General features: G+C 44.2%; 2 protein-coding genes across 3 annotated transcripts in view; one reads left to right on the top strand and one right to left on the bottom strand.

The window, feature by feature from the left end:
- Nucleotides 1-12,656, bottom strand: part of LOC115468395 (pituitary tumor-transforming gene 1 protein-interacting protein-like) — a 140,920-nt gene extending 128,264 nt beyond the window's left edge. Inside the window, exon 1 of the mRNA XM_030200069.1 lies at nucleotides 12,400-12,656. Coding sequence (XP_030055929.1) covers nucleotides 12,400-12,505 — 106 coding nt within the window. The 5' untranslated portion in view covers nucleotides 12,506-12,656. The remainder of the gene's footprint in view (nucleotides 1-12,399) is intronic.
- Nucleotides 12,657-12,930: 274 nt separating this feature from the next.
- DUS3L (dihydrouridine synthase 3 like) overlaps nucleotides 12,931-24,330 on the top strand; it is a 28,267-nt gene continuing 16,867 nt past the window's right edge. Inside the window, exons 1-5 of one of the 2 annotated variants that reach the window (XM_030200047.1) lie at nucleotides 12,931-13,093; nucleotides 13,578-13,676; nucleotides 15,653-15,947; nucleotides 19,479-20,129; nucleotides 22,134-22,175. In XM_030200047.1, the coding sequence (XP_030055907.1) occupies nucleotides 13,008-13,093; nucleotides 13,578-13,676; nucleotides 15,653-15,947; nucleotides 19,479-20,129; nucleotides 22,134-22,175 (1,173 nt within the window). In that variant the 5' untranslated portion in view covers nucleotides 12,931-13,007. Of the gene's footprint in view, nucleotides 13,094-13,527; nucleotides 13,677-15,652; nucleotides 15,948-19,478; nucleotides 20,130-22,133; nucleotides 22,176-24,330 lie in introns of both variants that reach the window. The other variant, XM_030200057.1, reaches the window with a different exon arrangement.

The following is a 24,330-nucleotide window of genomic DNA, read 5'->3' as shown; positions in this document are numbered from 1 at the left end:
CATAGCTGGGTACGTTGGGGATCCCCACAAGCTATACAGCAAGGATCAGGACAGATGTTATCCCAGTTCAGAAAAAAGAGGACAGCCCCACGCCTCCGAACCCCCCTCCTCTCTGCCTCCTCTACAATTTCAACACCTGCCATTACTATCACACAACTAAGGGTACAGGAGTGAACACTATGTGGCAACAATATCAAAATGCTTACTAAGCAAACACACTGAGGGGCATTTTCGAAAGAAACACCTAAGTTGGAATTTGCTGCCACACACTGTTTGAAGAGGACGGATGCACGAATGAGCCAATCATCGAGGTACAGGTGAACTCTGATTCCCTGGCACCAAAGGAAGGCTGCCACCACCACCATAACCTCGGTAAATGTTCTTGGTGCCGTGAAGAGAATGAAGGGCAAAGCCCTGAACTGCAAGTGACGGCCCAGACCTGCAAAATGTGGAAACCTCTGATGTGGTGGCCATTCTCCTGCTTGAACCGAGGCTATGACTGCTCTTAGTGTTTCCATCTGAAAGCGGGATACTCGCTGGCAACGGTTTAGACTTTTAAGATCTAAGACCGGATGAAAGGTGCCTTCCTTCTTTGGGCCAATGAAGTAGACGGAGAATCTGTCTTGTCCCTGTGGGCTGTAAATCGTAACATATCATAAATAGCATTTGCCAAGTAAGCCAATCCCGTTTCCAGCTGGGCACTATGGTACCCATCTTGTGTTGCAGACTGCTGATGCCACTTCAGGCATGCTCTAGCCACAAATGAGCTGCTCACTGTCGCTTGAAGGCCCAACGACGCCACTTCTAAGGCTTGTTTCAGTGAGCCTTCTAGCTTCCTATCCTGTAGGTCATTTAGGGCAATGCTTCCACCAGCAAGGTGGTCTTCTTAGTCACCTTTGGAACAAGGGAGTCCACCCTGGGAAGCTGCAATTTCTCTTTCTCCTCCGGAGCCAATGGGTAGAGGTGAGCTATGGCTTTTTCCACTCTCAGCCCCACGTTCGGTAAGACCCATTCTGCTGTAATCAATCTTGAATGTCTGGATGCATCGGGAAGGCCTTAGAAGGCACTCTAAGCTCACTCATGATCAGCAACGATGGAACTCCTGATGACGCCGAAGCAGAAGGTTCCTCAATGGAAAGCAAAACCAATGCCTCAGAAATAGAGTAGGAGCTGCTCTTTATGAAACAACCTCAGTACTTTCAGGTTATCTCCCTCCTCTTTCAGCGATGGCTCTTCTGAACAGACAGGCCACATCAGATAAGGAGGAAGAAGCAGAGACAGACCTCCAGGAGTGGGCAGAAGAGGCTAAACGAGATCTCTTAAGAGTCAGAGGGGCAGAAAGGCGAGAAACTGAAGCACCTTGCAGCAACTCTGACTGTCCCCGCTTCAGTAAATAGGCCCGGTGTAAGAGAAATATAAACTCCAGAGAAAACAAAGACCCCAATGCAGATGAATATTCTCTCAGGTGCTGAGGTTGTAAAATGGCGGCTATGCTCTGCGGACAATCAGTTAGAGGCTGTTCTGCACTACCAGTCATCCCCAGCAAAATGGTGCCCGTTCCCGCGCTCTCCTGCATCAAACTGTGCTCCAGTCCTGCCAAAGAGCCCCAAGCCCCCATCACATTTAGATGCTGTGCCAAATCCAAAATTATACGCTACTGACCATTTCCCCCCATGTCTTGTTGGATTCCCAGCTTGCACACAGTACAGTGCCTCAAAGCTGGCCAGTGGGTCACACAGTGGGAAAAACACTTAACTGCCTCCACGGGAGTCACCATTCACCCTGACTGGCACAAGTGCTGAACAACACGGTCTCAAGCGGTGAGTCAGGATCCCTACCCTGCATTAAGCAGAACTTGCAGCCCTCCAAGCGGTTCTGAATCAAACTTTAGTCGGACTTACCACTGCTAGCTACTCCCCCCAAACTCACAGTCTCCACAAGTCTTACCTCAGATGAGAAAGAATCAGGACTGATACTCTGTCCCATGCTCTCTGGTAAACCTCTTTCCTTCCCCCCCTTTTTTTAAAAGCTTGTTTTGCTGAAAAAGGAAAGCGGTGAAGGGAGTCAAAGAAGTAAATTTACGGGGCATCAAAGACAGGGATCTGAAGACCTCCAATATGACTCTACCATACTCAAGCCACCCGCAAAGCTCAACTGGACCAAGAGCAAATCACTCAAAACCAGAGGCTGAAAAGTGTGTCCATCCACCTGCTGGAGACAGAAAATACTCAGGAGCTGAACTGGATGCTAAGAGAGAGATGTCTCAGCTCAGTTCTCTATCGCCACCTGCTAGATGATGGACACAACTAGGTTCTGGAATAGTAGGAAGCTATGTAATAGAAACAATTTTATTACAATTCAATAGATGGAAAAAATCACCATGATAACACCATTTATTGCTGTGGTAAGCACAGGTTAGTGCTTACTGCAGCTTTGTAAAAGGGCCCTAAAGCCTGCATATTCCTTAATTTAGCTGCGGCAACCTGAGAATCACAGAAGACATGTTTCATTTAAATTCAGGGTAATAACCAAGACTTCTTTTCCTCGACTATGATCAAGCTGAACGTTTTCTCCATGCTGCACTAGAACAGATTGTGTTTCGCGCCAATAGAAGCTCAGATTTGGCTAGGGCTAACCCCTTAAGTCTGGCAGAAACAGCATAAAAAGCTCCTGTTCATACACACATGGCAGTTCATCTTGCTAGACTGAATTTAATATTATAAATTTGTATGCAGATACTGCCTTGGTATTAAAAACTTCCAGAAACTTTAACGATGGTGGTAAGATGACCGGATACTTGTGACCAGAACTGGCAACAATGGGAAACAATGTGTTGCGCTCCACAGACCTTGGTATGTCAGCACAAGAACGTAAGATGAGCCATGCTATTAGACTATAAACTGTAAATCTATAAAACGAAAGCGGTTTCACCTGCAGTTATGGTTACCTTGCAGGGCTGAGGAGGGAAAACATTTTTTGTAATCCCACTGGAAAAAACATTACAGGTTAAGCAGGGTAGGGTTTTGAGAAGTCCCTGTGTGAACAGGGCTCTAGGGGTACCAGAAACCAGACATGCAGGAAAAAGTGATTTGTCATTTTAAAGAGGTTTTAATTAATGCCAGACCACTCCATGGCAAAAATAAACATTTTATATGATGGACAGCAGATTGTGTTTTTTTTTATAAAATCAGACGAGACACAGAAGGGGAGATTTGTTTTTAATAATTGTGCCTTGCAAGATATGTTATTCACCAACCTAAAAATGAGAAACGGGAGGATGGCAAGGGGCCAAGGGGTAGCAATGATCTATCAGAGCTCCTTATCATTCATTGGGTGATGCGTTTCCCAACCAGAGGGGACTAATCCCCTCATTCTGTAATGAACACTTAAATGTAAGCGCCATTTACATACTCAGATTACAGATTACTAGCAGATTCACAAAGAACTGCTAGCTGGACGCTAACCCCCGAATTCTATAAAGGTGACTAAAAATTGTGTGTGCAATTTAATTGAATAACGAGCCAGTCAGTGCTGACATTTGAGATTTCAACAAGCAATTATTGGTGCTAATTGGAATCAAAATTTACACGTGTGAATTTAGGAGCAGGTCTAAAAAGGGGGCACGGCCATGGGAGGGTCATGGGCGTATAGTGGGAGGTGTTCCTTTAATTTACGCGCGTTGCTATAGACTAAAGGGTATCCATGCCTAGGTATCGTTGATGCAAATGGTCGCGCCTAAATGTAGTTGCAGTTCCCGGTGCTAAGCACTATTCTATACATGGCGCCTAACTTGAGCACCATTTATAGAACAGTGCTAAGTGCTATTTTATTCGGAGTCGATTTTTTTTAGCTGCCATTTATAGAATTTAGTCCTAACCTTGTATTTGTTCTTAACCGGACTTGGCGAACGCCTTTAGGGTATTGTGTAAGCCACATTGAGCCTGCAAATAGGTGGGAAAATGTGGGGTACAAATCTCTCTATATAAAACATCTCTATAACATTCTATGAAGCCTCCAGCCGGAAGTGTGAAGGGGGCGAGATATCCGGTTTCCCTACGAGTGTCTGCCCCGCCCTCTCTGTAACACAGTCAGTGAAGGAAAACAGCAGAGCACGAAATCAAATCGCTGGCTCTGTAACAGTGAAGGACTCAGAGGGGGGAGGGGAGAGAGGCCAGAGGGCAGGGACACACACACTCCCACATGCACACAGAAGAAAACATTGCTAGCCCCCGTTTCATTTGCATCAGAAACGGGGCTTTTTTACTAGTGTAACAAATAAATAAAAATAATTCTAGCATGCAACTAGCACAGCACACAAATGAAAGGAGGCGTCTCCCACAATTTCACACTCCATGGGCATGGCGTAAGTGGGTATGCCTGAGTGTTGGCCTATAAGTGCCAACTTATGCTAGTATTCTGTAAAGGAATCTGGGCAACCAGATGCTCTTACAGAATTTGCCCTTAGCGCCAGCATTTTGGCATCTAACTTTTAGCACAGTTTATGGCTTATTAACATTTAACATACTGCCTTTCAAAAGCAAACTGCAAATAACAAGGCCGTCGATAAAAGATAGAAAAGAACCGCATCTTATAGATAGGTCAGCACAACAAATAAGACACTTGCCTAAAATCACACAAAGAGAAGAAAAGAAAAGAAATATAACAAAAAGGCTTAGCTAAAGTAAGCCAATATAAATGTATTAATACATAAATATACAACAGGTAGCAACAAGGTGACCTACCTGCATTATTACTGTCATGTCCAAGTATCAAATACCTTGCTAAATAAATATGTTTTTTAAAGCAATTTTAAATCTGGGAAACAAAAGTTCTTGTCCATTGTGTGTAGGTAGTGAATTCCGTAATAAAGCTGCAGAAGCAAAAGTGGACTTGAGACGAGCAGCCGAAACAGGTGGGATTTGTAAGCGACGGTCACTAACAGAACAGAGTACACGCAATAGAGTGTAGGGAATTATCACAGAATTGCCCCCTAAGGGTTAGATTCAGTAAAATGGCTCTCAGGGTTATTCTATAAAGGTCACTCCAGGCTGTGCGTCCTTTATAGGATAGTATGTAGTGCCAATTCTCGCACCCAAATCTGGGTGCCAGGACGTATACCTGCTGAAACCAGGTGTAATTCCCGGCGCCAATTTTGGGCATGCATTCCCAGTATTCTCTAACACTGTGCACAAATTTTAGGAATGCCCTTGACCCGCCCATACCCACGCCCCCTTTTGGGTTGCACGCTATGGGATTTAGGCGCCGAGAGTTACAGAATAGCGCACAGCCAGATGCGCGTGCAAATTAACATCAATAACTGATTAGCACTCAATTATTGTGTTAATTGGCCTGGTAACCAATTAAGTTGCACACGCATCTCAGGACCACGACAAATTTTGGCACCCTTTATAGAATCCGGGGGTAAATGATTTTGATGTACATGTGGATAATTCTTGATCAAAGTTGTGTGGTCTGGCTTATCATATGTTATTACAGAAGCATCACAATGCTAGACACAGCTTTCTACCCAAGAAAAAAACATTTCTAAGAAACCGATCAGTGACGTGGGAACAGTATAAGGCCAACTTGACATTGGAGACCTGGTCAAGAGGTTATAGGTGCAAGAGGTAGAATTGATCAAATTGTTGTTTTTGTAAACTTAGCAGTAGATGAATGGAGGTATGACCTATCTGGGCAAACAGTAGATCCAAAAAAAAACTGTTTTAGATAAGGCTGTCCCTAGAAAAAGAGTGGTGGAGTCCTTTAATAAAATCCATCTCCACTGTTCTCTCAATAGGAGAGCTATGAACCAGGAAAAAAAGTTAGAAAGGTTATGGCCTAACTCTCACTGTGACTTAGATAAGGAAAATTGCAAAGCTCAGGCAGCGAGATAAGGACCAGCAAAGATATCAGTCAAGAACATTCACTTCTTTATCTAGCTAGAGCATCTGGGGATCCTTTTGTCCTTGTCACACTAATCAAATGTTCAATCAGTAGGAGTGGAATTTGATGCGTCTTTCCTTTGTTTACTAAGCAATGTTCTAGGCGCGTTAACGTTTTTAACGTGCGTTAACCATGCATATGCCTACATGGCTAGCACGAGCGCTAAGTGTAGGCGTGCTAAATACACTTACGCACCTTAGTAAACAGGGCCCATAGTCTTATTTTTGACCACATAAAACATCCTTCTTCTTAATGTGCTCCTTTTATTTCTTTTTCTGTTCAAACTTCTAACAAGAGATCTCGACTAGATCTCAAATTCTTCCTGGAACATATCTTTTTAACCTATTGTGTAAATACACCTGGACTATACTATACTAATTCCACAAGACCTGTTTTTTATATTTTTGTTTTAACTCAAAATTTAATTTTAAACTTCTTGTGTTTAGTTTTTATTCCACTGGATTCTGGTTTACTATTTATAACTTTTTTTAAAGCATACTTAAATATAAACCAAGTAGTACATTTGTTAAGAAAAATAGCTTTTTACATAAGAATAAAACCCCACAGTTAACTATACAAAGTAATGCTTTACTTAACTGTTTTTTTAAACATTGTATGCTTCCTAAATGAATACTGTTAAGGCAAAGCAATCCCCTGTATAAAGCATTTGTTCTGACACTTTTTTCATAGCTATATGAAAAAAAAAAGTTTGGTTAACTGTAAAGCAAAACAACAGCTTAAAACAGATGCTGTTCTTTTTTGTCTTTTGTTTTTAAACACCTCACACTGTGCCATTACGGTCTCATCCCATGGCTTTTCCTACCACCTCTATGCTGATGACTCCCAAATCTACCTTTCTACCCCTGATATCTCACCTTGCATCCAAACCAAAGTTTCAGCGTGCTTGTCTGACATTGCTGCCTGGATGTCTCAACGCCACCTGAAATTAAATATGACCAAAACCGAGCTTCTCATTTTCCCCCCCAAACCCACCTCCCCGCTCCCCCCGTTTTCTATTTCTGTTGATGGCTCTCTCATTCTCCCTGTCTCCTCAGCTCGAAACCTTGGGGTCATCTTTGACTCTTCTCTCTCCTTCTCTGCTCATATCCAGCAGACCGCCAAGACCTGTCGTTTCTTTCTTTACAACATCCGTAAAATCCGCCCCTTTCTTTCCGAGCACTCTACCAAAACCTCATCCACACCCTTGTCACCTCTCGTTTAGACTACTGCAATCTGCTTCTTGCTGGCCTCCCACTTAGTCACCTCTCCCCTCTCCAGTCGGTTCAAAACTCTGCTGCCCGTCTCATCTTCCGCCAGGGTCGCTTTACTCATACTACCCCTCTCCTCAAGACCCTTCACTGGCTCCCTATCCGTTTTCGCATCCTGTTCAAACTTCTTCTACTAACCTATAAATGTATTCACTCTGCTGCTCCCCAGTATCTCTCCACACTCGTCCTTCCCTACACCCCTTCCCGTGCACTCCGCTCCATGGATAAATCCTTCTTATCTGTTCCCTTCTCCACTACTGCCAACTCCAGACTTCGCGCCTTCTGTCTCGCTGCACCCTACGCCTGGAATAAACTTCCTGAGCCCCTACGTCTTGCCCCATCCTTGGCCACCTTTAAATCTAGACTGAAAACCCACCTCTTTAACATTGCTTTTGACTCGTAACCACTCGCCTCCACCTACCCTCCTCTCTTCCTTCCCGTTCACATTAATTGATTTGATTTGCTTACTTTATTTATTTTTTGTCTATTAGATTGTAAGCTCTTTGAGCAGGGACTGTCTTTCTTCTATGTTTGTACAGCGCTGCGTATGCCTTGTAGCGCTATAGAAATGCTAAATAGTAGTAGTAGTAGTAGTACTTAAAAAAAGAAAAACAAAAACAAGAAGCTCCATCTAAGTTTGCCTATCTGTAATGCAAAACAACTCCTGTATAAAAAACAACAACAATTTTTCTGTCTGGGCTGCTGGTTTTATTATCCCTGTATTCTAGAATTCACAGGTCATGATAAGGCTCAATATGGGGAGTGTTCTCATTCACTGTCAGGTCCACAGGACTGGGAGGTAGATGCACTAAAAACCCCGTTAAAGCCCTTCCCTTACTGATTCCTTAGCGGATCGGTAAGCAATGGGAATGCATCAAGGAAATCGCATGCAAATGAGCTGGTCGCTGCTAGCTCATTTGCATGGGATTTCCTTCCAAGCCAGTCGGCCAGCTGAGCATGCGCAAAGCAGCCAAGTGTTATGCTGGCTGCTCTGCGCATGCCAAGGACGTCCTTTATGGACGTCCTTCACTGAAAGAAAAGTCGTCCCCATAATCGGGAGGGAGATCAGGGCTATGAGGAAGCTCCCGATGCTGCTGGCAGCTTCTGCTCCGGCCGCCTTGCTCCTGTCTGTCTGCCCCGGGGTGTTAGCAGCACATCCAATGCCCCTCCTCCAGTTTTCTCTCAGCCAATCACAGCACGTTTAGTTGTCACTGGTGCCAGCTAAACGCGCTGTGATTGGCTGAGACCTGGATGAGGGGCATAATTGAAAGAGACATCCAAATAGTTTTTTGATTTGGACGTCCTCGCACGTCTCTCTCCGGCGGTGGACACCCATCACAAAACAATCTGGGGGAAAAACGCCCAAGTGCTCGTCGGGGACATCCTTTTTTTTTTGTTTTAGTGAAGGACGTCCATGTTAAAAACTTTAGAAGGACGGCCCTGACGAGCACTTGGACGTGGCTAGGCAAAGGTTTCCAGCTGGTTGCTTTTTTGTTGTTGTTTTGAGTGAAGGACGTCCATAAAGGAAATCCCTTATGAGCACTTGGCCATTTTTTTCCAGGTTAAATTTATAGAAGTTTTTAGAGGCGAATAAATCCCACGCAGCCCCAACGAGAGGTACAGACCTCCTGTTAGATTTTCCACGGTTAGGCAATCAAAAAACGGTAGTGCATCTCATAACAATACAATTTATACACATTATAATACTAATTTGCTCATCTGCATTCCGTTTTTGTTAGCTGCTACCAGGGGCCTATCTGGACTTCGGCAGGAGGGGGGGCCAAAGCCAGAGTGAGGGGGCACATTTTAGCCCCCCCCCCCGGCACCGCCAACCCATTGCCAGACCACCCCCCTGCTGCCAACTTTGACCCCCCCTGCCGACAACCCTCTCCACCCCCCTCCCGCTGCCAACCCTCCCCCGCCGCCTACCTTTGCTGGCGGGGGACCCAACCCCCGCCAGCCGAGGTCCTCTCTTCCGTTGCAGCAAAGCTTCCTTCAGTTTCAAATGCTGAGTCTGACGTCCTGCACGTTGTATGTGTAGGACGTCAGACTCAGAACAGGAAGCTTTGCTGCAACGGAAGAGAGGACCTCGGCTGGCGGGGGTTGGGGTCCCCCGGCAGCAAAGATAGGCAACGGCGGGTTGGCGGCGGGGGGGGGGGGGGGGGGGAGAGGGTCGTTGGCAGGGGGGTTAAGGGCCAAATCTACGGGGGCCCAGGCCCCCGTGGCTCCACGCAGATACGCCCCTGGCTGCTACCATGACACGACAATGCCCTTTTGTGCACATCCTGGGTTACTACTTGCACGTTAAACTGGCTAGAACCAGTTTAAAACCCACGTTAATGGCTCGTTAAGTTTAGTGCATCTGGCCCTGAGTGCAGAAACCAGCTCTGCAGGGCAATCTCACACAATTGTCTTGAAAACAGGGGGGGAATCAGCTCTTGAAGGCACAGCTCAGGAGCTTCTGCCTGTGTGAAGGGAACTGATAGCCTAAGGAGCCAGACCCCCTACAGTTTCTTATGTATGTTGATCTTAAAAACAGCTTAGCTTTTTTTTTGTCTATATGTGCCCTTTAAAGCAAAAGAGGAGGAGGTGTTGATCCTTTTGTTTTAAAACCTTAAACAGCTATCATTCAGCAATCAGTTTTAAAAATAAACACAAGGTATTTCTTTGAAAGAAAAAAGAAAACAAATGCCTTTTTTTTTTCCTGTGAGAATAAATGGTTAAGCTCTGACAAAAGTGAGTTCCAGTACTCCCTGGTGTTCTAAGACTCATGAGTTCAATGCCTACTCTTCCAGACACCCTCCCATCAACTTCCCTAATAACAACTGGATAATAAAATGAACATGCTAGTTTCTCCTTTAAGGCTCCTTTTACAAAGTGGCACTACCGATTAGTATGCACACTACAGATTAACAGCAAGCTGAATGTGAAGAAATCCATTCAATTCCCCTGGGCTTCAAACTTTAAAATAGATCTTCATTGGATAAATACCAGAATAACAACACTTCCGCTGGTATTCTCTCACCTACTCCCCTGGCTTATCTTAAATCTTCCATTTGTACATGTTTGAGTCCACCAGAGAACGACCCCACCAATTGTACCTCTGCTAAAAAAATACCAATTGATTTGGCCTAGTGGTTAGGGTGGTGGACTTTGGTCCTGGGGAACTGAGTTCAATTCCCACTTCAGGCACAGGCAGCTCCTTGTGACTCTGGGCAAGTCACTTAACCCTCCATTGCCCCAGGTACAAATAAGTACCTGTATACAATATGTAAGCCTCATTGAACCTGCCGTGAGTGGGAAAGCGAGAGGTACAAATGTAACCAAAAAAAAAAACCCAAACCTAATTAGAAGGAAAATAAACAACTAAATTTACAATTTGTAAATACCTAAAATTAGAAGCCCTTTTATTGGCATAAAAACTGTACATATGTTTCCAAATACATAAATGTCATTTACTAAGTGGCCATTTTACTAAAGTGTGTTAAAACATGGGTTCAATACCTTTTAACGTGAGACTTTCCAGTGTGTTAAGCCCAGATTCAATACGGCACTTTCCGATTAAAAAAAAAAAAAAATCTTATTGCAGGTTATGCACTAATGTTGTAATTAGTGCATAGTACCTGCCTTGAGTTAACGCAGGAGCATTTACTGCCTCCTTTGTAGGTGGTGCTAAGTGTCCCCTTAGCACACACTATGTATAATGCACTAGCTGGATAACACAGGAAGGCCCATGATACACTTCCTCCACAAATATTTTTAAGAAACCGGTAATGTATGGGTTAGTCTGTGAAAACAGCAAAGTACCGCAAAATACTATAATCCATTTTGTGGTAACCTGTTAGCGTGTGCAAACCACACATCCTTTAGTAAAAGGCTCCTATGAGTGCAAACTAATGCCATTAATGCAGCGTTTCCCAAACAGTGCGCCACGGAGAACTAACAGGTGTGCCATGGGGCAGATGGGAGGTTCACAGGCAAGCACCGGGACATCACTTAATATGTCAACATATTTAAACAAAGTTGTACGGAGTTCCAGGAAATCTACATGGCTGGGGCAAGCTACCAAACAAGGAGCCTGTGAGCCTCCTAAAAGGGCAATCATGATTGGGAAGCAAGGAGTGAGGCTCTTTGTTTCCAAATCAGGATTGCCCTTTTAGGCTCCAGTGGCAAATCACAGCTGAGCTGTGATCGGTAGCTAGCTTGCCCCAGTCATATGTGGCAGGAAAACAGTGGTCCTCCGTCGGTGAGAAAGATTTTGTAAGCAGCTGGCAGAGAGAAAGAGATAAAGGTAAGCACAATTAATCCTGACCCTGTAAGAAAAGCAAGTTTTAAAAAAATCACAAAGCCAAGGGAAGGCTTCTGGGTTAGCGACAGGCACCATGTGGGAATTGCTATCTATTGCTGCCAGGGACCTGTTCAAACAGAGGGAAAATTGTGGGTGGGGTGGTGGGGGGGAAGGTGAGGTGCTGCAGGAGGAATGAGGGGCATAAGTGTTGGACATGAGTTGGAGGGAAAGGAATGGGTGAAATCTTGTATATGGGGGTCGAGGGGAGGGTGCCAGAGAGAAATACTGAACATAGGGGTGGAGGGAAGGGGTGCATGGGGGAGAGAGGAAGAAATACTGGACATGATGTGAAGTAGGGGGGTGGTAGAGACCTGTGTGGTGGGGGCGGGGCAGGGGGGTGCTGCAAAAGAATTTCTCGGACTCAAAGGGTGCCTTGAACTGAAAAAGTTTGGGAACCACTGCATAAAATGAGCCTTGCTGAAAATAATGTGCATTCATGCTGGTAACATATGTGACCACTGTGAAGAACAGAATAAAATTAGTTGCAAAATCATAACGAATGCATGATAATAAGATATAGTACGTAATGCTGCCTGCCACTCTTAAGAGATAAAAGCCCTATTTAAATACATATTCTTATTACAAATAAGTACCTCACTGGCCTTGGCCAGAGCCTGGGGATTCAGGCATTTGGTGACAACACAGATCTACAGTTAGAACACAGGCAAATGCTATTATTATTTTTTTGGGGGGGGGGGGGGGGCGGGGGCACAGAAGACAGATGACCCCCTACTTCACCCGTCCCAGAAGGTAACTCTTTGACAGACTAAGCTGGTCTCCTCCCCCACCATCCCGTTACCCTACATCTGATTATTTGAGTAGAGATTATTATATCCTTACGGTAGTGGAGGATGGGCGCCGGGGCAACGGTGCTGCGGGTGGCCAAGGCCGGGGCGCAGCTCCAGCAGGAAACGGCGAGCAGGAGGAGGTAAGGAGGGGGCCCCATCGAGACTGTCCGTCCGTCCCGCTACAGCCCGGGATCTCGGCGCAAGGATGGTGGAGCCGCCGCACGGGCGTAGTCAATTTGCAGGAACGCAACTACTTCTACTAATTAAAGGGCCACTTCCTCGTCTCTCTCTCTCTCTGCCCCCTGCTCACGTGCAGAGGAAGCGAGTGCGATCAAGGAGGTAACCAGTAACCACCTCCTTCCTCGAGTGAGTGTGATCTTACTGCGATGGAGGGAGGAGGGGGCGGCTCCACTCCACGCCTCCCAGCCAGGGAGTCACGATCGCAGAGCCTCGCCGGGAAACTCGTGTAGAAATCTTTGCCCCCCCCCCCCCCTTAACCCGAGATACCGAGGAAAATGCGGGGCACGGGTAGAGCAGGGTTGGCTCGGGCGTGGCAATCAGTGAAACCCGGATCTTTGTGATCTGCACTGTCTCTTTCCCATTCCAAGCCAGGCTCTCTCTCTCTCTCTGTACACTCGGGGGTGTGTTTCACTCCGGATCATGTGTGAGAGTGGGGCGAGGATGAGGAGGAGGAGGCTCGTCGTGCTTCCGTTTCCTCTGGAGCCGGCGTGCCGGGCTCAGCACAGGTAGCCTGCTAGTGGCCCTATCCTTTGGGTTTGTTTGTCCTCTGTGCAGGAAAATGGGGGGGGGGGGGGGGAATCGTGACCCCCAGAGGGGTCAGATGAGTAGGATCCTAACATAATATTTGTAGTGGCATGTGCTATGGATTTTTTTCTTTTTGCAACGGTAGAGCAACAAATAAGGTGGTCATATTATTTTTGACAGTATGTCTGGCGGACAGGAAAGAGCAGGCTCGGTGTATCTGCATTGCTGCCCCTGGCCAGCCCAAGAGTCCACTCCAGACTCCTTTCCCTATCTCACCCCAGCCCCCGTGTTTTCAGTTTATTTCAACAACGTGTTAAAAAACAGTGATCTTCCTTAAAACCCGTTCCTTGTGTGGAATCTGCAGTACTGGGTGAACTGTTCATTTAAGAATTTCTTCTTCCATTTTGTATCTCAGCAAAAGAAAAGCATACTAAAATCAGATCCTTAATTCTGGTTTACTTATACAATGGGAGAAGCTGGAGCAGCTAGCCAGAGCCTTGAAAATGGCAACTGGAAGAGTGGGATTGATGCCCGTGACAGCGGAGTGGCAGCCATTAAGCACAAGTAAGTGTCAGTTCCTGCCAGCCAAAGAGGCACCTGTTTTAGCAAAAGCGACAATCCTGAGTGCTAGAAGACTGAAGGTGGTTCCCAGGGCCAGATGCACTAAACAATCGTTAGAGCCCTTCCCTTACCGATTCCCTTAGCGAATCGGTAAGGAACGGGCTGCATTAAGGAAAGGGAATGCAAATGAGCTGCTCGTTGTAGCTCACTTGCATTTTCTATTCCATCGTTAAACAGTCTGACAATCGGCCGGTCAAGCATGCGCAGAGCAGCCAAGCGTTATGCTGGCTGCACTGCGCATGCCAAATACGCCTCCCTGTGCCGCCTGAAGATGCTGCGCTGCTCACCCCCTCCGATGCGGCTCGAGTGCAGTTGAGGACGCCCATCCAAAAAAAAGTCCATTTTGGCAGTCATTCCCCCCCCCCCTCCCCCCGCAATAATAAAAACGTCTTTTTTGGCAGTGCTTCACACAGCTGAGAGACCTGGAAGTCCCTGAGCCAATCGCAACACGTTTAGAGCTAAACAATTTGCTCATCTGCATTCCATTTTCGTTAGCTACTATGGAAAAAAGTCTTTAGTGCATGCTGGCATTTACTACTTGCTCGTTAAGTTTAGTGCATCTGGCCCCCAGATCCTTAATCCCACGTTCTTATTTGGTTTCTGACACTGCACCCTTTGTTATAGATTCCTGTTCATTTTGCTTGGTAGCCGTGTTAATCCACTTTTAAAGGTAATAAATAGAGAGAAAAACAAAGAAAAGAAAAGAAGATGCTATCTTTTTTATTGGACTAAATCCCAATAAAAAAATTTAAATTTTGCTTTCAAAGGTAATACATTCTGTTTTAACTTTCTGTATTGTTTGTCAAGAATAAAACAGAGATCACCAAACAATCAACATATTAACATAACTTATGTAAGCAGAATATTACTCAACACATAATGATTTAGGTGTTGAAAGATTAGACACAGACATATAGCCCCAAATTCTATAAATGGCGCTTAAAATTGTGTGTGCAATATGAGTAACATTAACATTCACAATCAATCAGTTATTAACAGCATTCACATTCAATTATTGGTGCTAATTGGCAACAATTTGGATTTATGCATGGATCTTGCAAGGTGTTCTATAAAGAAGCATGTGTAAATTTTTTAATGTGCAACTGAAAAAGCAACTGAAAAGGGGATGTGGCCATGGGAGGGGCATGGCCGGGTCAGGGGCATTCAGTAAAGATGTGCACAGTATTATAGAATTCAGGGATCTGCGCCTAACTTACGCACGGGGATTTACGCAACTATATTTTTTCTGTAATAACGTGTTCAACACAGCTACCTTTAATCCCTCCCCATGTTGGAGGTGCCTCCTAGATTCATCCCAGTCATTTTCTGAATGTGAACAAGCTCAGATCTTGCACAGATTGCTCAAGGATTTTGAAGACATCTGTTCTAGTGCAACTCAAGAAGGATTTTATTAGACCTTGTAATGCGTGGATAAGGCATGATCATAAAATGGGGTAAAAGCGGACCATATGCACTTGTTTTTTATCTGAGTATAACAATTGAAGGCTTCAAAAATATTCTGTGTCTGCTCAGTTTACAAGAGAAATGAGTGTGATTTGCTAACTTATTTTGTGGCCCTGGAATCTGTTTCTTGCTGTAAGAGTAATCCTGAGAAACAGAAAATTCTACTTAAAGATTGCAGAATAGCTAGATCTTTTGTGTGTTACTGCCACCTACAAGGATCTGATTGCCAAACAAGTTAGAAATTTTCCAGAGGATTTGGGGAAGTTTTACATTTTGTATTTTATTTTATTTATTCTGCATTTTGAATTTTAAGCTACACAGAAGTGTTAACAGTCAGGAGATATAAATCTCTTAAATGCAATGCAGTGAAGTGAAATTGTATTGTACCTACTAGCAAGAGTAATGAAGTGACCTGAACATGTTTGAAAAATGTTTTTTTTTTCTCTCTTGTATAGATATCTTACCACAAAAGAGCAGTTTCACAGCTTCCTTGATGCAGAAAGCAAAGAGGCCAAGAGCGAATCTAAAGGCAGTCAAATGGATAATATTGATGCAGACTCTGGTGACTTGATAGAGCCGGAGACAAAAAAAATGAAACTGGATGACGGGAGTGAAGAAAGTAATGTGGTGACCCAAGAGGCTGAGGAGACCAAAAAGGAGAAAAAGAGAGCAAGGGGGCAAAACAAACGGAGACCTTTCATGAAACCATCAGTCTTTGATGGGAGGAAGTTGTGTCCCTCCATAACCCAGGTGTGTACAGCGAGGTTCAGTGAAATGGAACGACCATTTTAGTATAAGATAGTGGTGACTTATTTCATGACAGCTTATCAGGGGCGGTCGCTATTGCTAAGCTTTGCCAGTTGTCTGTGAATCGTGGTGCGTTTTCATATGCCCTGTTCCGAAAATGAGTTCAGTTTGTGAAAATTTCTCCTATGAGTTCGATTCCCGGCACAGGCAGCGCCTTGTGACTCTGGGCAAGTCATTTAACCCTCCATTGCCCACCGCATTGAGCCTGCCATGAGTGGGAAAAGTGTGGGGTACAAATGTAACAAAAATAAATAAATATGCATATGTTAAAATAATTTAAATCAGAACGGGGCAGCCCTTCGTAAAACTTGAATGGTGGAAAGATTGCTAAATAGGGGTCTAATGAGACTTACTGTGCCGCTGCAAGGAAGCCGTGATAGTGGAAACATGGCTTCTGCCAATGCTGCGCAGAAAAGCAGCGTTCAGGAAGCACAGCAGCCACTTTCCCACATGATGGTCGCTTATTTTTTTTTTACATGTCTGTACCCCTGCCCAATTTTATAAGAATCATTTTCCATGTGTAAAACATGCTTTCCAGATGGAAAATTAGGGGCCCTTTTACTAAAATGTGGTACGTTTTTGCATTTATCATGTTTTAATAACAAATCGTAATGCAGAGTAAGTGCAAAGACTGTGTGTTAACTGTCAGGGGCATGCCTAGCCTGTGCTCTGCAGTTACTGCTTTAAGACTGTTTGCAATCAGTGCAAATGCATTTACCACCTCCGCTTGAGGCAGCAGTAAGTGCACTCCACACTAACTGCAGAAGTGACATTTACTGCACAGTAACGTAGTAGATGACGGCAGATAAAGACCTGTACGGTCCACCCAGTCTGCCTAACAAGATAAGCTCATAGCATAAGGTATGATGTGATACTACATATGCATACAGTCAGTACCCTGCACTAAGGGGTCGTTTTACAAAGTGACAATTTGGAGGTACCGCCGGCCCAACGTTCCAGCCCAAGCACACGCCATTTCCCACGCTGTGGAAAATAGGGCTTGATTTTTTTTTTTTTTGGTGCGGTGGTTACCTGGCAGTAATTGGGCAGCACCACGCACTACCCGGTTACCACTGTGTTAACACGGGAGCTCTTAACCCCCACCTCAGTAAGTGGTGGTAAGTGTTCCTCCCCCACATATGGCCACACGGTAAGAACAATCTTTACCACATGGCCTTGTATTTTTGCAGCCTTTTTACCCGCTGCAGTAAAAAGGGCCTCAGCGTGTGTCAAAAACATCCCCTGCCGCTACTACAGGGCCCTTTTTACTGCAGCTTGGTAAAAGGGCCCCTAAATGCAGTGTGCAATGTACAGAGTCTCCGCCCATAACCAGCCCAGTTCCTGCTGGATTCTATAAATGGCACTCCAAATTAGGTGCCAGAAAAGATCGGCACTAAACGCTATCCTGTAAATGTCATGTGCCTTTAACAATAGTGCCTAAGGAAGGATTTCATGCCTAACTATGGGCTTTTTTTTTTTTTTTTTACAAAGCTGCACGGCAAATGAGCGGAAGCCCATAGGAATCGCTAGCACTGCTTTGTAAAAGAAGCCCTATGGGTTTCAGACTTACGCCTGCTGAAGCCTGGTGTAAATGCTGGCGCTCAAGTTAAGCACACTGACCCAGTATTTTATAACTACATGTGCAACTTTTCAGAACGCCCCTGATGCGGCCATGCTCCTCCCATGCCCACACTTCCTTTTGAGATACGTGCTATGGGAGTTAGGTGCACTGCCTTATAGCGCGCAGCCAGATGTGTACGCAGATCTTAATTGGTACCAGTTATAATTAATTGCACCCCATTATTGCGGTTAATTGGCTCATTAACCAATTAAGTTGCATGCGCATCTCAGGATCGAGCCCAAATTTTAGCACGTAAATTTGGGGGACCTTTATGGAATCCAGGAGTTAATGTGTGAGTAACAGTTAACCACACTCAGTCAGTAACAGCACATTTTAGTAAAAGAGATGCTTAGGGACTCATTTTCAAAAGAGAAACAACATCCCAAAATGGCATAAATCTGCATTTGGACGTTTTCCCCCTCCAAAATGTCCAAATTGGTATTTTCAAAACCAATTTTTAGACATTTTTCTATGAAGTCCATCAGAAGTGCATTCAGATCACAAGGGGACATGCCAGGGGCATGTTAATGGCAGGATCTAGGCATTCCTTTTTCTGCTGTAATGGAACAAAACAAAAACAGCCAGGACTATAAGTTGACTGTCTTGGTGTAGACCTGTTTTATTAATGAATAATCCAAAAAAAGTGCCCTAAATGACCAGATGATCACTGGAGGGAATCGGGAATGACTTCCCCTTACTCCCCCAGTGGTCACTGATCCCCTCCTACCCCCATACTGTGATTATAAATTACTTACCAGCCTCTATGCCAGCCTGAGATGTTATACTCGGGTCCATTAGAGCAACATGCAGGTCCCTGGAGTAGTCTAGTGGTGGGTGCGGTGCACTGTAGACAGGTGGACCCAGGCCCATATGGCCCCCTACCTGTTACACTTGTTGTGGAAACTGTGAGCCCTCCAAACTCACTAGAAACCCATTATATCCACATATAGGTGCCCCCTTCACTCATAAGGTGAAGTGGTCTACAGTTGGGGATAGTAGGTTTTGGGGGGCTCAGAAGACAAGATAAGAGAGCAACAGTGTACTTGGGAGCATTTATTTGAAGTTCACTGCAGTGCCCCCTAGGGTGCCTCATTGCTCTCCTGGGATGTCTATGTGGCCAGTCTACTAAGAATACTGACTCCTCCTACATCCCAATGGCTTGATTTTGTGTGTTTTTCACTTTTTTTCCCCGAAAATGGCCTAAAAAGGTAATGCACAGATCACAAATAGCCATTTCGAAAAAAAAAAAAAAAATTCCTGTTTTGAAAATGACTATATTCCCCTGTTGAATTTTGGACATTTTTAGCAAAAGATCCAAAGTTGGACTTAGATGTCATATCGAAAATGCCCCTCTTAGTCTCTTACACGTGAATGTCCTTTCCTGTGTTTAAATTTTAAAAAAGAAAGGAAAGAATGACTTTTGAAACACGCTAATTCACATAATTTGCATAACTAATGATCGTACTGGACAATTTATAATCTTCACTTCCTTCGACCCCTTGATGCCTGATCCACACCTACCTCATCTGACCACAATATAACTTTGTATCTGCTATCAACCGAATTGGTGATCGCCTTTACGGTACTATGTAAGCCACATTGAGCCTGCAAATAGGTGGGAAAATGTGGGGTACAAACGTAACAAATAAATGAACAAATTAATTTTTTTCTTATTTTGAAGAGTTAATAAAGAAGTAGTTTCTGGTAGTAAACTGTTGTGCTTTTACATCAGTTTCCCAGCCTTGAGTTTGCAGTCTCCAAATCTAAATAAATCTAGCAAATTATCTGAAGACTAAAATGATAATGGTGTTTGTGTCTTCAGAATAATTTAATTTTCTTCCTTTTGTTGTAAGGAATCAACTAGCAAGTGCTATTTTGGAGAGAAGTGTAAGTTTCTGCATGACGTTCACCAGTACATGACAGAGAAACCGGCCGACCTTGGAGAGAAATGCCACTTGTTTGAAATGTTTGGAAAGTGCATCTATGGCGTAACCTGCCGTTTTGCCAAAGGACACCTGGATGAAGACTACAAAAATGTAGTGAACAAGGAGTTGGTGAAGCAGTGGGAAGGAAAGGGGATGGTGAAGAACAGTCTGAGCAAAGACCTGCAGCAGCGTTTACGGAAGAGAAAAGTGCCCTTTGAAAAATCAGATCACTTTTTGAAGCAGCTGAACATATCTGCCAAGGCAGGGACTGCGAAAAGTAAGTGGAGGGACACTAAGGCTAAGCAGGCGCCTGGGAGCGAGGCAGACGGCTGCAGTCAGGCACTTGAGGTGGGTCAGGAAGCCTCTGGTCTGGATGGCACTAACACTGAGGAGTCGGAGTGTCTGCATGACCCTGCTGTGAAATATCCTCCATCTTTGGAGGCAGCTGGAGAAGGTCGTGGGGACACGAGTCAGGAGAATGCTTGTCAGGTGGAGGCTGAGGCGGGAACTCCTGTCAAGACAATTGGACCATTAACTGATGAAGATGCTATAAAACTCAGGTCTTGTGAGAAGAAAACAGTAAGTATCTTAAATGTTACTTTCATCTAACCTGTATGCGATGTCAGCTGTAAAATGAGTCACAAAAGTCTTTCAACCTTTTTATTAGGGACCACTATATTTAGGGACGTTAACGAAAGTGCATTGAAACAGGCATGGACATGCCTAGTGGCTCATTGGCAAGTGCCAATCACTGTTATATATAAAGGGCATTTCACGCAGTTCCCAGCAAGGCTGTGGAGTCGGAATTAGTAAATGTCTTGACTCTAAAGTGCTTATGTTTGCCAATTCTTTAGATCCAGAACAAAACATTTCGAGCCTAATATCAGTTGGAGTCAAAGTCCAAGGTTTTGTGTACCAACTCCACAGCCCTGGTTCCCGGACCAGGTCTTAAATTCCTTGGGCTACTTGGGGATATTGTGGAGGCAGTGTTCCCAGCTTCTGAGAGGGAGAGGGTTAGACGTTACCCAGCCTTGACAAGGTTATTATCAAACTTCAAAGCTGCTGTCCTATCAGACCCAGCAACAGTATAACAAGAGTGCCTTAATTTTAGCACACTTACAGGAGTACTTACTAAGCTGCAGTAAAATTTGTCACCGAGTACCACAGGTTTGTGACTCAGGCAGTAAATTTCATTTTGTGTTTGCTGCAACCTGGAACTTGCAATGCAAAAACAATGGGTCCCAAGTTGAGCCCACAGGGGCTAGGTCAGTGCTTTTACCAATTACCCCTCCACCTCTGACTCCCTTCCCTCCCTCCAACCTGGCACCTACTGGAGATCTCCTTTGTGGATAGTGAGGATGCAGGAGTGATCTCTAGATTCTTCTACCTTGGCAGCTCCTGACTTCAAAATGCCTGCCGTAGCCCCTTAGCGGTAGCCTTTCAGTACTACTCCCAGGGGCTGAGGTGGCTATTTTGAAACCAGGAATTGCCAGGGCAGGAGCATCTGGGGATCACTCCTGTCCCCTGCTGCCCACCAGGGAGACTCCTGGTAGTTGCCAGGGAGGCTTTTATGGTAATACACTGGCTCCTTTAAGAGGCTCACCAGGAGCATCAGCTGCCAGTTAGCCTGCACTAACTGCATCTATTCTCTGCCCATCACCAGCCCAGTTCCCACCTTCTGTGAATTAGCGTGTTCTGTCATGCCACCACAGTAACAGTTACCACACTCATTCGGCAACTGCACGCTTTAGTCAAAGAGCCCCTTAGCCTCTTACTTTGTGCGTGTCCTTCACTGTATTTTAATTTAAACAATGAAAGGAAGGAAAGAAAGATCATGCCACCGTAAATAATGCAGTGTGCAAGCTTAAATGCAAGTTGCATTTTTCATTTTGTATGCTTTCCGTCTGATTATTAGGTAAAGTGCGATTATTAATACAAAAAAATGCGCAGAGGTGGAAGAAGGCTCTACCAGTGGTACATGTTGGAGTTCTAGTATGGATCTGGATAGGCCAGCTCCATAACCCCGAATCTTGTTGTGCACTCTCAATATTTTGAATTATCTGAGTGCTTTGTCATGTGAGGAGCTGGCATTAACACTCTTAGGGAAGGGAAATAAGAAAAGTTTTGGACCCAAGCACAGCTAATACCTCTCTAAAACTGATTAATAAACCTTTTGTCTCCCTTCTCTTGTGAAAAAGTTTCAGCCAGAACTCTTTCCAGGGTAGCCGGAGAGTGGCCTCTGTGCCAGTACTCTAGATTAGCCAGTCAGAAATGTGAAGAGGCTGCCAGCTGATCTCAGTAGAAGAGGAAGAAGTTTTTTAATTTCTTGTAACTGGATCATTTCTCAGAGCACTGGGGAATTCCAAATGGGGAAAGTTAGGGGAAGGAGGCCTCTTAAAATGATTGATTTAAGAGGTGTTATGTTGTTCAGTGTCCCACTGGCTCTTCACCCTTGAGCCTGTTATTGAAACTGCAGCTTTAGGAAGCTGCTCTGTAGCTTCCTACATTCCTGCATTCAGTCTAGCTCTTTACATTGCCTTTGATTGCCATTCTGAATAATTGTTCTTGTTTTTCTCCCTTTAGATCAATTTTAGGAACAAACTTTACCTTGCACCATTGACCACAGTATGTATATCTTTTGCTTTCACATAAGACTATCATTTTTAAGCTGTTTTATTGTACAGTAACCTGGAGTGGGGGGGGGGGGATTTTAAGTGTCCCACCTGACTGCAAAGTCTTCAGATTGTTTTGTACCTATGAACCTAGCAGGCAAATTTCAAAGGAAATCTACACACATTTTCTTTTGAAAATTTGTTGAGGCAGGTACCTGATGGCAAAAGTACTTGCAGGTTTTGTCTCTTATTTTTCTGTGGGTAGAAGAAACAGATTTGAAATTCAGCCACAGGAACACTCCTTTCTAATGTGGCCTAAAGTCCACTTGTACTTATTACTATAACTGTTCTGAGCGCAGTGAAGTTTTAGACTGGTAAGTTTACCTAGGGATATGGCTTTCAAATTGCTCTCCCCTCCCTCCATGTATTGTATACAGTTTGTTTCAAAACATATCCCGTGTTATACTGCTACCTAAATTCAACTACAAATAATACTGGGAAGAGAACCAAATCTTGTCAAAGATATAACAAACAGTAGGAAGTTCTCAGAATAAACATCATCAAACACTATCAATAAATTAAAACATGGGGAGAAGAAGCCTCAAAGAGCTCCAAGCTTGCAAGCATACGGAGCTGGAACTTTCATCATCGGCTAAAAAAAACTCCCAGAAAAGCAGTCTTTTAATGCATTTATTTCAACAGCTTAACTAAAAAATCAGTGAAATGGCGCTTGGCTGCTCAGGTGTCATTTTCTCCCAGCTCATACAGAAACAGAGAACATGACCGATGGTGGACAGTGTTTCGTTATACTGCGTCAGGGTCAGTGGGCCAAGTTCTGCAAAACAGAGAAAAAAAATCATCAACAAAACAATACTCATGAAGTGACAATCATACAAAATGATACTGCTTACTTCATTTCATACGCCGTCTGCTCACGCTGAGAAAGGGAGGCAGACACAATCAAACAAAATGGCCTTCCTTATAGCGAAACCTGACGTCAGATGCTGAAACTCAAACAAACCAATCAAAAACCAGAGCAACCCAAAACAGAAGCAGGGCAAGACAAAAAAATTCTCCTTATTCACAGAAAAAAGTATCAGAAAAAAATAATAGGAAAAAAGTAGAAAAATTGGCACCATTCAATTCGTGCTTTCAAACCATGGGATATTGTAGACAGAAAATCCATTGTTGTTCTCCTTGCAGTAGGAGTCTTCGTCTGTCACCACCCCTAGGTAATGGTGCAACCCACTGCAAAACCAAACACTGAAGAGACTCAAAACTGTGTTGTAACTCAGAATAGTGGATTGCCAAAGGAGAAATAGATTTCTCAGTCCTGATGGTGCTCTTGTGCTCAACAAGCCAAGTACACAGTCGAATAGACACCTGCCCGACATACACCTTTCTACACGGGCAAAGTGTCCATGCGTTGCTCTGGTTTTTGATTGGTTTGTTTGAGTTTCAGTGTCTGACGTCAGGTCTCCGTTATAAGGAAGGCCGGTCACCCAGTCTTAATAGCCGTGACAAAAAAGCCCTGACAAAACAGCCTTGTAACAAAATAACCCTTGACATTTCACAACCTAACAAAACAACCCTTAACAAAACAGCCCCCTATGAAAAAATAACACCACAAAAAATATAATAAACTACAACTGAAATCTTCACTGATAAAGACTCCTACTAGCATTCAGTTGCGTAAAGCATATATAAATAAGCAAAATTCTATAGCTACAAACTGGTATTCATGATCTGTTCTGCTATTTAAAGAAACTATTCTTCCATCAACATGCTAATTTAAAAAATATATATATATTGTCATCATTTTCATAGTCTTACCAACCTTATCCTGTTTGGCAAGGTAAGATTATTAGGAAAAAAATGCAGTCCCATATTTTGGGCAGCCTGATCGGGCCCTGTTGTCGGGAGGCTAACTTGTCAAGGGTTATATTGTGGGCAGGCCGTTTTGACAGTGGCTGTTATGTCAGGGACTATTATGTCGGGAGATTTTTTTGTTTGGAGCTTTTTTGTCAGGGGCTATTTTGACCAGGTACCGGAAGGGCCATATTGTTTGATTGTGTCTGCCTCCCTATGCTCAGCCGTGTGCAGACGGTGTATGAATTGAAGTAAGCAGCATCATTTTGTATGCTTGTCACGTCATGATTATTTTTTCC

Source organism: Microcaecilia unicolor, chromosome 1 (genome assembly GCF_901765095.1).
Source record: "Microcaecilia unicolor chromosome 1, aMicUni1.1, whole genome shotgun sequence".
Classification (NCBI taxonomy): Eukaryota; Metazoa; Chordata; class Amphibia; order Gymnophiona; family Siphonopidae; genus Microcaecilia; species Microcaecilia unicolor.
Note: the sequence above shows the minus strand (reverse complement) of the source record. Positions and strands in the feature narration are given on the sequence as shown.